The 14,793-nt window shown below is 37.3% G+C and overlaps 1 protein-coding gene across 1 annotated transcript in view; it reads left to right on the forward strand.

Moving 5' to 3' along the window:
* The first annotated feature begins 239 nt into the window (after positions 1-239).
* dazl (deleted in azoospermia-like) overlaps positions 240-14,793 on the forward strand; it is a 43,116-nt gene continuing 28,562 nt past the window's right edge. The window contains exons 1-6 of the mRNA XM_028818200.2: positions 240-380; positions 5,503-5,631; positions 5,708-5,799; positions 10,868-10,919; positions 14,281-14,347; positions 14,452-14,582. Coding sequence (XP_028674033.1) covers positions 378-380; positions 5,503-5,631; positions 5,708-5,799; positions 10,868-10,919; positions 14,281-14,347; positions 14,452-14,582 — 474 coding nt within the window. The 5' untranslated portion in view covers positions 240-377. The remainder of the gene's footprint in view (positions 381-5,502; positions 5,632-5,707; positions 5,800-10,867; positions 10,920-14,280; positions 14,348-14,451; positions 14,583-14,793) is intronic.

The following is a 14,793-nucleotide window of genomic DNA, read 5'->3' on the forward strand; positions in this document are numbered from 1 at the left end:
AAAATGTGTAATTTTGCTTGGCTTTTCTCTACAAAATAGCCCAATGAACTCTCCCCACCATATCTATATTTTTACCCTCTGAAGGGTTTTAAAATTAGCCAAATCTGGCGAAAACCTCGTGTATCTTGCAACGCTGATTCTGTCTTGTACGTAAAGTTACACGGCCCTTCACTATAGTTTAAGCCCCTCCCCCGCCCGTCACTCAAGTGGTCGGACCCACCTCTTCTGGAGTTTATTTAAAGGCGCGAGACTTCGCGCACTTGTCGCGGGTTCATTGCGGGGGGTGGTTTTTGTGTTATGTTTAGCGGGGTGTTCATTTTTAACGTTTGAAAGACAACATTTAATTCTCAGGTTTTATTTAGTTTTATAAAGAAAGCATGGTAAGTCGACAAATCATTACAAGTCAGTACTAAACTTGTTCCGTTTGTTTTCGGTTGTTTGCCTTGGCAGGCAGTCAAAATAGCTGAGATGGTTATGAACAGGTATGTCACTTTTGGGAAAGCCATTTGTTCTGGAAGGTTTGTCAAGTTGTCACTTTTTGTGTTAACTGTTTGCAAAAGTTTCCGGAATGTTGTTGAAAACAGCGGACAAAACATTTCAAGAAACGGTTTAAATCTTGTAGATATTTTATGTCTATATATTTTATAATTAAAACAACATGGGACAGATTCAGATATTTAATTTAATGTTAATATTATCGTTTTGTTAAGATTATGGCTTTTTTTCTGTACGAGGAGATAGTTCATTCGAGTTCGAGAATATAGCGAGTTGGGGAAAAAAAAATGCGCCAAATCTTGCGTTTGGCTAGCGTCTTCATTTCACAGAACGCATGCGCACTCATGGGTTTCTCCTGAGGCGGGCCCGTGGCTATCTTCTCTGTAATGTATGGATAAAACGGAAGAGATTAGATTGCTGTAGTTTTAAACTGATCTTGCATATAAAGGGTGAAAAGTGTTCCTTTCAATAGTGTAAAAATAGCTTGGTTTTTTTTTTTTTTCGATTGTAAGTGGCAGAGTCGTTGACGCGAAAGCGAGAAAACTGAAAATTAAAAATTGTGTGGAATCGAAGTGGTATGTAGCACCCTACGATACCCAGGAGGGGAAAAAAAATCTAAAACTTGATGTTTGCCAGCAGTATGGCTTAGCATTATGAAGCTGAAAATGTTAAAGCCATTTTGAATGGGTGTTTCAGCAGGTTATGTGTATACTGTATATGTGCGTGTGTCTTATATGTTCACCATGCTATGGACTGATTCCCGATCCAAGGGCTAGGTTTTCTCCAGCTTCCTTTAGCCCTGCTCAGAAAAAGGTGGTTTTGGAAGATGGATGAATGGATTAAGTGTATTTCTACGCGCAATTGTGCAATGTTCTTCCAGTTATTTTTTCGCCTGCTCATTTTAATATAGAAAGCTTGTAGCTCAGGTGGGGACTCTGTGGCACATTCACCCCCCACCAAGATTATGTTGAGATTCCAGTTAGCCAAATAGTGCTACTATCTGCATTTATTAATGGATTCACTTGTTGGCTGCTGTTAATTTTTGTTTTTTCAATTTTTATTTTTTTTCTAGGTAATCAGACATGTTTGAAGCAATTATGCATCAGAAGCTCTTTTCAAACTCTTAATTGAACCTTTCTTGTTGCCCATTGCATTCAGTGTTATACCTGGGATGTTACAGTAAATTCAAAAAGTCTTAACACCCCCATACTTTCTGCACACTTTATTGTACTGTAGATTTGTGAATGTAAAGGCTTATCTGAAATCATACATAAGACGCAATAGTGGATCCATAAGCATTGAAAAGTGGTGTTCATTTTACGTTTCTTTGAGGCAGCAACATTTTGTTAACATGAGGCTCATTAAAAATATTTTTCTCATCCCAAAATGTACAAGTGTTTCCCACTAGATCTGTCTAGTTTATTTTGAGAATTTCCAGTGCAGAATTTGATGGTCCAAATTTTGCAATATGAAGTTTTTTTTGATCACAAGAAGCTGATGTGCATTAAAACATTTAAAGATTTAAGAGATTTCATTAAGGTTTGTTTAAAAGTAAAGTTGCTGCTTTTGAGTGATAAGGTCAAATTAATATGTCTGTGTATCTAAGTGGATGGTGCTGCAGCTTCATGGATCTAGAATTCTGAGTTTTGTGCTCAGTTTTTCATGTGGAATCTTCCACACATTGTGTCTGGGTTTTTCTCCCATATCACAGATATGCTGTTCAGGCAAATTTGAATGTTAATCTTCTGCACTCTTTTTGAAGTGATGTTTTCCAACCCATGACATTGCATAGTGGCATCAGCGCTGTGGAGTTGCAAAATCCTTGTTTCAAGCCCCAGCATTTGCTGCAATTTCTTTAATAGGTAGGACTACCAACTCTGTGACATCTTAGTTTTTAATGGGTAACACTTAATTTGATCCTAATTCTTTCCTAAGAATTTTGACACCTGCACAAGGCAAAGTGGAGGTGCTTGCAGTGGTTCACAACTGATGGCATGTGATTTAAAATGTGCAGTGCACATAGTTATTTAATTACCCCAAGTGCCAGTTCTGCTAAAATCTAGACATTTGAGGTGTTTTTCCTATACTATTAAACTTGCACAGATAAGTGGGCAAAAGGAATTGCAAGCAACATAGGAAAATTTAATTTATTTCAACTTTTACGTGGGCACAGTTGAAATATTTAAGCAGCTTTATTTTCAGGTTTGATCGAGCTATGTATTTTTTAAGCCATTTAATCCAGTAACAGTTGTAGAAGGCTTGAACCAGTCACTAACATTTTAAATCCTTTTATATTTACATCATTTTTAGAAGGCTTTGGTATTTATACCTCGTTTACATAGGTAGTTTGGTAAGAATATAGATTAGCTTAATCTTAAATTGTTTTTATTTTGTATACTATAAGATGTCATTCCTAGTTGATATTGCATCTGATGTTTTGTCAAATAAATGTGTTAAAACTTGGAACTAATATGCAGGGAATATATTTTTAAGGTTTTTTTTTTTTTTTTTTTTTTAAATCTAAATCACACTAGACATGTTTGCATTGGTGGCTCATTAGTTATGTCTTAATTCTTTTAAATTAGTTACATTTTCAAGTTAAATGGTTGTCAAGTCTTTTAAATTACTCTTTTACATAATAGTATGAGTCCTGAAATTGTTAGATTAGAAATGTTGTTTGTGTATTTATTGGCCTCTCAAATGATGAGAAACTATAAACCTTTTAGTGCACTCTAAACTCCAAGGGGGACATTAGACTTTGTCAGTGTGCAGGAAAACCCCATCCCCTCTCCTTGTTAAGTTTGCAATTAACAGTGCACATTAACACTAGAATTACCAGAGCCTACGAAAAAACTCGTATATCCGGCCCACCTTAAATCGCTTCTTAAATCCGTTCACACCTCTCCGCCAGCATCCTTTGTCCTCTAAATGTGCTGATAAAAGACAAGCTGCCAGCAGCCGGCTATTCCATCCCCCCACCGACTTAGAACGTGAGCGAAGTTTTCCCAGCTCACGCCTTGATTGATTATGTGGGAGTGAAGTGGAGTTTTACAGTGGAAATAACAGATCATTATTCTAAAGTAATCTGTGTAAACACATTGTTAAAACAGAAACTTTTTCATATTTTAGTAATAAATGTTACAAAATGTAGTAGGCATAAACTATAGAATATATAAAGCCCGAGTTCCAGAGATCAAATAAACACTTTCACAAAAGCTTCAAGAATGATTCAACAGCTTCTGTGGCGTAGCGCGTTAAGATTTGCCTCTTAGCGCAGAGCAGCTTTTCCTTGCCTCACAGACCTGAGTTCGATTCCCCGCTGGGGATTTAGTGTTGCTTTTTTTTTCTTTTCTTTTAAACCTCAAACAGACATAAAATTTATACATTGGTATGCACTGTCAGTTACTGAGATCGTTATATTTTCATGTGGGATGCTCCTTTTCAAATATTTTTTTTAACAATTGAGACTGCAATTAACAGGAACAACTGTCCTTATAACTTATTGTTAAGATCCATAACAGACAGACAGAGCACTGGGTAATAGAGAGACAGACAGGCAGAGAAGTCACTAGATATAGAAATAAACAGGGAAGCCACGTGTACTGAAAGAAAAAAAGAACCAACATGTGCGTTGTCCCAGCTGCACTGAATAAGCACAGGTGCTCTAACGTCACCCCTCCCCCATCTTACTTAGAGAGTCAGGGACAACGCACATGTTGGTTCTTTTTTTCTTTCAGTACACGTGGCTTCCCTGTTTATTTCTATATCTAGTGACTTCTCTGCCTGTCTGTCTCTCTATTACGCAGTGCTCTGTCTGTCTGTGTGTTATGGATCTTAACAATAAGTTATAAGGGCAGTTGTTCCTGTTAATTGCAGTCTCAATTGTTAAAAAAAATATTTGAAAAGGAGCATCCCACATGAAAATATAATGATCTCAGTAACTGACAGTGCATACCAATGTATAAATTTTATGTCCGTTTGAGGTTTAAAAGAAAAGAAAAAAAAAGCAACACTAAATCCCCAGCGGGGAATCGAATTCAGGTCTGTGAGGCAAGGAAAAGCTGCTCTGCGCTAAGAGGCAAATCTTAACGCGCTACGCCACAGAAGCTGTTGAATCATTCTTGAAGCTTTTGTGAAAGTGTTTATTTGATCTCTGGAACTCGGGCTTTATATATTCTATAGTTTATGCCTACTACATTTTGTAACATTTATTACTAAAATATGAAAAAGTTTCTGTTTTAACAATGTGTATACACAGATTACTTTAGAATAATGATCTGTTATTTCCACTGTAAAACTCCACTTCACTCCCACATAATCAAGGCATGAGCTGGGAAAACTTCGCTCACGTTCTAAGTCGGTGGGGGGATGGAATAGCCGGCTGCTGGCAGCTTGTCTTTTATCAGCACATTTAGAGGACAAAGGATGCTGGCGGAGAGGTGTGAACGGATTTAAGAAGCGATTTAAGGTGGGCCGGATATACGAGTTTTTTCGTAGGCTCTGGTAATTCTAGTGTTAAACACCAAGGGGGAGACAGCCCCCAGCACCTTGTCATAATATGTATATATCAGTGTGCTTGAAAATCAGAGGAGGGGAAAGCTCAATTAAGAAATTGAGCTTTAGATAAACCCTGCTGCAACTGGAGGATAGTGTCATTCTAGTTGCCTCTGACCCCATAGGAGCCAGGTGACTGTCTCTGTGGGCTAGTATGGTGTGGATGGGGGTGATTAAGCAGTTCGGAGCCAGTGACAGGGCTGTGAATGTTGTTTATTTCAGTACTGTTTTGGTAACAGTACTGAAGTCAAAAAGTTTTAATATTGATCCAATACTAATGGGTTTACCGATTTTCAGTAAATTTTGGGTTGCTTTTGTAGAAAGGTCTGTGTTAATTTTGGAAGAGTAACGTGGGTTTTCAGGTGTTATGAAAATATGCACTTTTTACTTTATGTTCATGTACTGTTAGTAAGCAATACAGATTTGTAATATTTTGGTTTGTGTTATGCTTAGTTCCATCAGCACGGTTTTGTGGAACAGGCTTCCCAGACTTTACCTTGCACAAAAATGGCTAATGGATACGTACTGCCCGAAGGGAGAATCACACCCAATACAATTTTTGTTGGTGGAATTGACATGAAGGTATGTAAGAGCAAATATGAAAAAAACTTTATTCATATAATATATAATACAAAATATTCACTTTTCTTCTTTTTAGATGGATGAAAATGAAATCAAAGATTTTTTTGCAAGATACGGTACTGTGCAAGAAGTAAAAATAATTACATATAGAGGTGGCATTTGCAAAGGGTAAGTGTGTACATTTTATTAAGACTGCAAATTACTCAAAGGAAAATGATTCCCCTTCTTCCTTTAATGTGCCAGATTTTCCAGAAATGTAAATGAGCAGTAGTTTTGTAACTGTATTTGTTGTTTGGGAGAAATTGACACAATCTCAAACTTTGGCAATGATGTAACTGGTATGGAAGTAGGCTCTCGAAATAGTCAGAAATGTAAATTTGAATATTGAAAAGCATATTTGAATACGGGTTAAAAATGTCTGGTATAAGCATGCTTACGCTTTGTGGGGTTTTTTTTTGTGTGTTGCGTCTATCAAGCATGAAGTTCTTATGAGTTGTGCACTGCAAGGTTATTATAGTTTTGCCTTTTTATATTAGTTTTTATTTCTATTTTTTCTCACCTTGCTTGGAAATTCAGTTTAGTTTGTTTTCCTTAATCGTGTATTTTTAGTTATAATTTTAGTTTATTCCACAAAGATGTTTTTTTTATGTTAGTTTCAGTTTGATTTAGTAATTATGGCATGGAGCTCCAACGGAATTTAGTTTGTGTCACAATCGGACGGAACTGTACACTTAACTGATTTAAATGGGAGTTTAATGTTAGTGGAAGCTTATACTACTTGGTTTACTATCTGGTTTTGTTTTTGTCTGATAAAAACAAGCATAATCAAAACCAGATACTGAATATGAGCATTGTTACACAATTCTATAATTTTGAAAATATTTTCTGTCATTTGTGCTTAGTAAATGTGCGCTGACTGTTGGCACTTTTTCTTTTATTGCCCAGAGTGGGCTGATTTGTAATGAAATTTTGAGTAAAAAAATTCACCTAAATGTCTGTAGTAATAATTCTTTGCATTTATATAGCGCTTTTCTCACTACTCAAATCGCTCAGCAATTGCAGGTTAATGGTCTTGCTCAAGGGCCCAACAGAGCAGAGTCCCTTTTGGCATTTTCGGGATTCAAACCGACAACCTTCCGATTGCCAGTGCAGATCCCTAGCCTCAGAGCCACCACTCCGCTCCAAGACAATGTGATTTAAATGAATGCATTCAAAATTTCATTCAAAAATCTCCCATACTGGGCTTTTTATTTTCCAACATCCATATTAATCTGATTGTGTCTTGGGCACATACATTTTATAGATGGAATTTTGCCACCTGCAGGCCTGAAAAGATATCAAAAATCAGAAAACAGATTCTGCTGTGTTCTGACAGGTGTGATCATGAAAATCATGGGGCTTAGGAAGAAAAGGACTCTTAAACTTGAATCATTGTGCAGACCCCACCTAGCTGTATTGAAGGAAATGAAGAAAAACAAACATGTAGTGTGAAGGTTAGAAGTGGTGAAACTTGACTAGCCAATGTAAAAGAGTGGTAAACACTTGATGAGCAGAGCAAGAGCATGTAATAGGAGTATGGGCAGGTACAAAACGACAGACTGCATCTGAGATTAAGAACAATATATACATTATCTAAACCTGTTTATCCAGAGTAGGATGGCAGGAAACCTGGAGCCTACCCCAGAAGGTTTGGATGCAAGGCAGGAAAAATCCCTGGTATGCAATATGTATGATATGGTTTTTGTTAAAATAAAAAAGTATGATATTTCACCTACCTATTTTGAGAGAGAGAGAGAACAGACATTGAAAAAAGGGGGACATATTTTAAAGTATAATTCTGCTGCTGGATTATTTTCACAATATCAGGTGTCTTGAGTTGTGAATATGAACTGTAGAATAAATACAAAAACAGTTTTGTTTTTCATCACTTGGTAGACTCTCTTCACCTACCTACCTGTAGTTCAGTAGAGATGTTGCCAACTCGGGAATTATACAGTTTGTATCGCTTTGTTGTTAAACAATGTTTTTAAAGCAAAAGTTATTGGTCAGTAACAATAGATAGATAGATAGATACTTTAAATGCTGATCTTGTATGATGACCTAGTCAGTCTCTCGTTCAGTGTCGTTTTATTTTCAAAAACCGGGAGTGGTCTCCCCTAGATTTTCTCGTATACTCAAATACGGGGATGGATATTTGATGAGTAATCTGCAAGCCAATGATTATATTTTTATATATAAAAGAACCATCAACAACAAATCAAATTACTTATTATAATTGTTCAATATACTAAAGTTGAATAAATCGGACTCTAGCTGCATGAATAAGTGTATGTGTTCAGGTAACATCACTTCCAGTTGATGGATTTGGCCCCAACATTAATGCAGATCTACAATTTTGGTGTAACAACCACATGCTGAATTTCATCCATCTATCTTGTTGCGTTTTTGTTATGTTTACACACACAGAATTCCAAAAAATGGTATTTTTGGATTCATCAAAAATTCGAGTTCAAATGTTTTCATGATTACTATACTTTCTCCATAGTTCGTATACGAGAAAGTAAAAATGACTTCTCCTTGTGTGAAGTGGCTGGTGAATTACTATCAACAAAAAGCAGTCACGTGAGAAATAAACTGAAACGTTACTCACTTGTGATTTTTTTTTTGTTTGTTTGTTTTTTTTTTTTTGTCCATATAGTAAAGGTTTTATTGACTAGCACATTCCGATTTCAGCCATTTGAATTAGATCTTGATATACAACAAGTGCAAAGTAAGGCGGCATGTAAATCGCTTTCTATTTCACACGCTTTTTGCCCGTATTCAGCTTGCTCTGTCACCGCAAATGCTATGTGAACGCCCGCCCTCCAATAACAGCCGCCATTCACTGGATAAATATATGCGGGCAGCCCATGGTGGATGGCTGTCTTAGAGTTAAGTTACAAGGGTTAGACTAATGGCAAGAATATTTGTTCAAAAATGAAAACTAAAAATTTTTAGTAAATTATTTTATTTCAGTTAGTCTTTCCAGCTACTTTAGTTTCATTTAGTTTTAGTTTTTCATTTCAGTTTTGTTAATTATTTCAGTTTACAAAAATGTTTTAATAGTTTCAGAAGCTTTGTTTTGATTTTAGTTTTTGTTAACTGTAATAACCTTGGTGCACTGTTCCTTAAAAGGCACATGTGAAGATGGCTCCTTTCAAATTAAACCACTTTTTGTGACACTTAAAACATTGTACTTCACAAAAATGGGGTTCACTGCAAGTGCAAATGTAATTTAATCAAAGAGAAAGTGCAGTCTGGCACATTGCCTGTTTCTACCTGATATGTAGAAACATAAGCGGACAAAAATAACTGAGCTAAAACACATTGAATGCAATGATTGATCATTTTCCCCTGCCAAGCTGTTTTTGTTTTTTCCTCGGAGGCCAGATGTGATTCTCTCCACCCCCCCATCACATCTTTTGAATAACTTAAGGTGCTGTGAGTCCTTGGCTTTCAAATTAAACTTCTGAATTTAGTAAATGTTGCATTTTAATGATTTTTTACGTATTTCCATCCTGTTATTGAGCAAGCACCCTTATATAAAAAAAAGCTCAAACTAATCAATAAAGTTAAGTGTTTGCTAAGTTAACCAAATCAAAGTAAAATGTTAAATAAGTACAAGATGTGCAAGTGACAGCTTCTTGACTATCTGAAAACTAGCAATCATAACAAATATAGACCCTGTGAACAGTAGAATGTGCAGGATCCAACCTGATGTGCAACTTGTCCTGATGTGGTTCAGATTTTGTCTTCATTCTGGCTGTGCTGCTTGCACATTTTTGAAAATTGCACTCTTAATACTGCTCTTTAGAACTGTTTCAAATGGTGGAGCAGGCTTGTGTTTACTCTCAAAAAAGCCACCTCTGCTCAATAAACTCGACTGGTTTGTCCCCCAACCCCACAAAAACATTCTCTGAGTATTTAGTGTGTGTGGTTGCTGTCTGGGATCTGCTTCTATTCCAATTGAGAAATTTACAATTAAAACTGGAGACCCAATTTTGAATTTCAACTTAATGTGTATGTGTATGAGTGCATTGTTTCTTCTGTGGTGGCAACCATTCTTTGCAAATTGTTTAGTGAAAAGCTTTCTCTTAGTGATATTACCATATGCAGCAGCATACAACAGTTAAGTTTTTGTGTTTTTAAACATTTAATGCAAAAGCATTGTGGGTGTTTGTGTGATTGTTATATTGCCTCTTATTCTTTTATACCCCTTGAGGCAGGAGGCTGGGGGCCAGACCCAGCCGGGATGCCTGGAAGGAGGCAGTCTAAACGTCCCCCAGGCCACGAGGGGGCAACCGCCCTGGATAGGGTGGGGACTATGGGAACGGAGTGAGGAGGCTCAAACCCACTGGGGCCCGTGGCCACTGCCAGGGGGCGCCCGAGCCTCATAGACCCTGGGAGATCTGCACCTCCGCCAAACCTGGGAAGGTGGAGGAAGGACCTTCCAGGGATGCCCGGAGTGCTTCCGGGTGCTCATGCGGCACTTTCGCCACACCAGAAAGTGCCACCGGAAGGACATCAGTGAGCACCTGGAGCACATCCAGGTGACTATAAAAGTGGCCTCCTTCCTACAGTCGGGGGCGAGAGTCTGGTGCTAGAGGAATGGCAAAGCTCCAGCAAACGAAAGAAAGGTGGCCCACGGATGTTAAAAGGCCCGTGATTTGGGATGATTGGTGCAGGAGCGCTGTGTGGGACTGTGTTTGGGGGTTTAAATTGCAAATAAAAGCATGTGTTTTCTAGTAGAGCTGGCGTCTGTCTGATGGTGTTTGGGCTAGCTCTCACACCCTGTGGCTAAAGGCTTATTTCCACCAGTTTAAGGAGTACCACTCTATCTAATTTGATAAATGAATTGTGTTCTTTGTCTGAAGATAATGGTCTTCAGCACAAGCAGGCAGGCTCCGCTCCATGCGGGTCATTTAGCTGGGCTGAGCTCTTCCACCCCATCCTGCAAATACTTGGACATTATTAAATCATCCCCCATGTATTTCAGATGCTCTTCTTAGTAATTTGATCTGGAGCCAAAGCTGCAAGCAGGCATTTGTTTTTATACATACAGGTTTTTTTACATTTTGGAAATTATTTTAATGTTTCATAGTTAAAGGTAATTTAGTATTTTTTAGATTTTTAAACTAAATTCAGAATTTGTTTTGAACATAGCCATGTTTTTTTTTTTTTTTAATTTTATTTTAAGGTATGGATTTGTGTCTTTCAAAGAAGATGTTGACATTCAGGCAATAATAGAAGTAAGTAATATTAATTTGTATATCTGAAAAGTAATAGTTTTATGAAAAAGTTATTAGTCTGAGGTTGTTTCAGAACTATTTTTGAATTTTATTTTACCTTTTCCCATATGTAATTTGGAATATTTTCTACAGCTTTTCTTGTGGAGTGAAATATGCCTGGTATGTACAAAGGTGTCCCAACTTTTTTTAATACTTAAGTTGTAGCTAACAGGAAAGTCTACTGCTTATTCTGTGATAAGTGAAATATCCCACTTGCTTAAAGATTCTTGATAAGGTAGTAATATTTTTGGGCACAGAATTGAGATCGTGATTCTAACATAATTTTTCAAAAGCACCAGGATGATACGTTTATTGTCTAACTTAAATAGCTTATCTTTTGGTTTGTACCTTACATTAAAAAACATCTACTAGTAAACTATGAAAAGTGTTTTTCCGGTAAAAGCAAGCATACTAAGTAAATTCTATCCATCCTGCTATATCCTAACTACAGTGTCATAGGGGGTCTGCTGGAGCCAATCCCAGCCAACACAGGGCGCAAGGCAGGAAACAAACCCCGGACAGAGCGCCAGCCCACCGTACGGCGTGCGCGCGCACAAACCCCAAGCATACACTAGGGACAATTTAGAATCGCCAATGCTCCTAACCAGCATGTCTTTGGACTGTGGGAGGAAACCCACGCAGACACTGGGAGAACATGCAAACTCCACCCAGAGAGGACCCTGGGAGCAAACCCGGGTCTCCTAATTGCGAGGCAGCAGTGCTACCCACTGTGCCACCGTGCCGCCCCACTAAGTAAAATAAAAAATGAAATATAAATAAAACTATTGCAAAAAAATCTTGTAGAGAACCTTACATAAATGTCTTAAGAAGGCAGATGTGTGTGTGTTATTTAAATGATTTGTGGTTCCAAGCAAACTAATCAAAAACTAGCTGTACTACCCATGTAAGATATTTTAAAATCAAAATAAGCAACATAGACTTAAGCATTAATGTTTTCAGTGCACCATGCAATTCATTTATCTCTTATGTCATTTGGTGTGCTATTCATAAAAGCAGTGTTAATGTTCGATGCGCCATCTTTTGGAATGACCGACATAGCAGCCAGACAGGCACACAGACGTTTCACCTTTTATTAAGGTGAGATTTGCTTTATTTTTGAGGCTGAATAAACTTCTAACCTTATTGTGTACAAGCGTTTGCCTATTTTCTTGGCCAAGAAGACCAGTGATTCTGCATTTTCAGACTTGAATCAGGAATGTAAACTGTTCACAATGATTACCCATGCACCAGTATTTTTGACCAGCAGAGACTATCATGGATATTGATTTTGATGTCTCTTCCATCAGACCAAGAATTCCTCTTCACTGACTGCAACTCTAGGGAAGTAACATTCTAGCAGTAAAGATCAGATCATTGCTTAAAGAAATTACCCAAGATATCTTGTGTGTTTCAGATGGAGCAGGTGGACTTGGTTAAAAAAAGACAATTTAATATCACTGTTTAAGTTCCTTACTGTTACATCAATTTGAGGTGCATTATATTGCATTCTTTTGCCCTCATGCATATGTTAACATAAATACCATGTTTGTAACTGGCCAAATGATCCTAATAATCTGAGCTGTTCTTGACAGGGTCTGTTAACCCTGTGGACATCTATTTCAACTAGTTCTTTTGACTGGAAATCAGTTTTCATTAAGAAATCTGTTACTATCTTGCTCTAGGGTTCACTGTCAGTGTGGCCTAAGATAAGGAGAGACTGTTGTCTGAAAACTCTGGCAGCTGACCGTATGAAACCAAACAAATACAGAAGGCACATAAGAATATTACGCTCCCATTATGTTAATAAATCAATATATTTTTTTATGAGAATACCAAAAAACCTCTGGATAGGAAAGTTGCTTTGTAAAAAGTGGTCAGTGAATGCCTAAGCACAAATAGCCTCTTGCTTGTACAGAGTTGCCTACTGAGTAGCACAAAGCAAGAATCCACACGCAACAGCACAGATGCTAATTCCACCCACAGCCTTTGACATTGTCTGTTTTGCTGGATAACTAGTAACTTGGAACAAAAAGCTGTTCCACTATCAAATAACACAATTGCAAGATGTAGTGACATTACAAATGGCTTGGAAGAACAACTCATTGAAAAAACTAAGTCATGCATTTCAGTTTACAATTTGATGAGACTACTGACCGCAATAGACTTTTTATTGCTTATATGTGTTTTGTTGATGTAGCTTCACTGAGTGAATATTTGCTGTTTTGCAAGTATATGAAATGCCAGAGGTACTGCTCAGGAACTGTTTTAAGATTCTTGACTTGTATGGAGGAACAGTGGTTGAAATGGGAGAACTGTGTGAGCATTTGCATGGGTAGGTTGTGCACAGACCACGTTGGAGAAAAGGAGTGAATGCGAGCTCTAAAAAGTCTTAATGCACAATGGATGTACTGCTTTATACACGAAGCACTGGCATCAAGGAAGATAAGTTGGTTTACAGGGGCTGCACAAAGAAATTGAAAGAAAGGTGAAAGGAAACATGCATTTGCTGTTTGTTATTTTGGCCCACTTTGTTGAATGGGTAGGGTGTGTCCATGGGATGCAGGGAACAAAGGTCAGCTGCTTCCAAAGTGGGTTGGCATGACAGAAAAAGAACTACTACTCTGTGTTTCTTCAGCACCTTAACTCTCTTGTGCAGCAACCACCAACCCAGAGGATATTCCTGTAAAGCCTGCTTCTCAGTCACTTTTGATGCATCTTTCTCATCTCCTGTCTGCATTACTACTTCCTGCCTTTGAAGGCAACTCTTGCAGTGCATAGTGTTTTATTACATAGTACATTTTTCTTAGTACAAGATTTTTTTTTATTGCTAGTAATTTATTTTGGAAAGTGCTCACAGAAATTTCTGGGCAGTCTTTGTATCTTGACAAATAAAAATTTTGTGACTCTAGCCTCAAGTCAGTTTACTTAGAGTATTATAACTTTAAAACCAAAAGACATTTTAGCATGTCCCTTAAGTTAATCTAAGCAATGAATAGCACCAAGATCATGACACCTTGACAAGAAAATAAATTGTATGGCATAGTCTTGTTGTACTGTCCCGGTTTGATTTTAAAATATTCCCAGTTTGATTGAAATGTTAGCTTCTGTCACACGAAAACCAGCATAGCAGATCCACCACATTTTTTGAATGTTAATGCAGCAACATCTGAATCTGCCACAATTTTCATATTTTATTTTTTATATTTGAATAGTACTGAAATAATCCTACACTACAGTGCTTCAGTCCTACGGTGTTTTCTGAATAAATTTGTCAATGTCAAAATTGAGTGTGGGGTTTTTTCTTCCCTTTCCCTCTCCTTAGCAGCCAATTATTTTTAAAGGAAGAAAACTGAAACTTGGACCTGCTATCATGAAGGCACGGATCAGTTGTAAGTTGCTTGCTATAATAAAGGAAATTTTTTTTTTTTTTTTTTTTTTTTTTTTTAATACATTTAGTTGCATTACTGACAGTCCTTTCTTTTTGGCTTCCAAGGTCCTAGTACTAGTCCTGGTTGCTTGCCTCATTGGATGACCTCTCCACCCCAGCAAATGCATTATTTACATAAAGTCGACAATATAATCCCACCTACAGTTATTCATAATACCGGAAATCCTTATGTACAGGTAATATTTCTAAATGGAAGTTGATTTATTTTTCTGAAATATGCTCTTGCTATAGAGTCTTAACCCTTTCTGACTTATGCCATCAAAATCCACCTGGGTCTACCTTATTTTTAACAAAGGTAGTGATAATTTAACATCAAGTTTGTCCTGAGTCACTAACTTCAGCTTTCCAGTTATGGTAGTATTGAGCATAATATGAAAAGTAATTTCA

This window comes from Erpetoichthys calabaricus, chromosome 13, assembly GCF_900747795.2.
Source record: "Erpetoichthys calabaricus chromosome 13, fErpCal1.3, whole genome shotgun sequence".
NCBI lineage: Eukaryota > Metazoa > Chordata > Cladistia > Polypteriformes > Polypteridae > Erpetoichthys > Erpetoichthys calabaricus.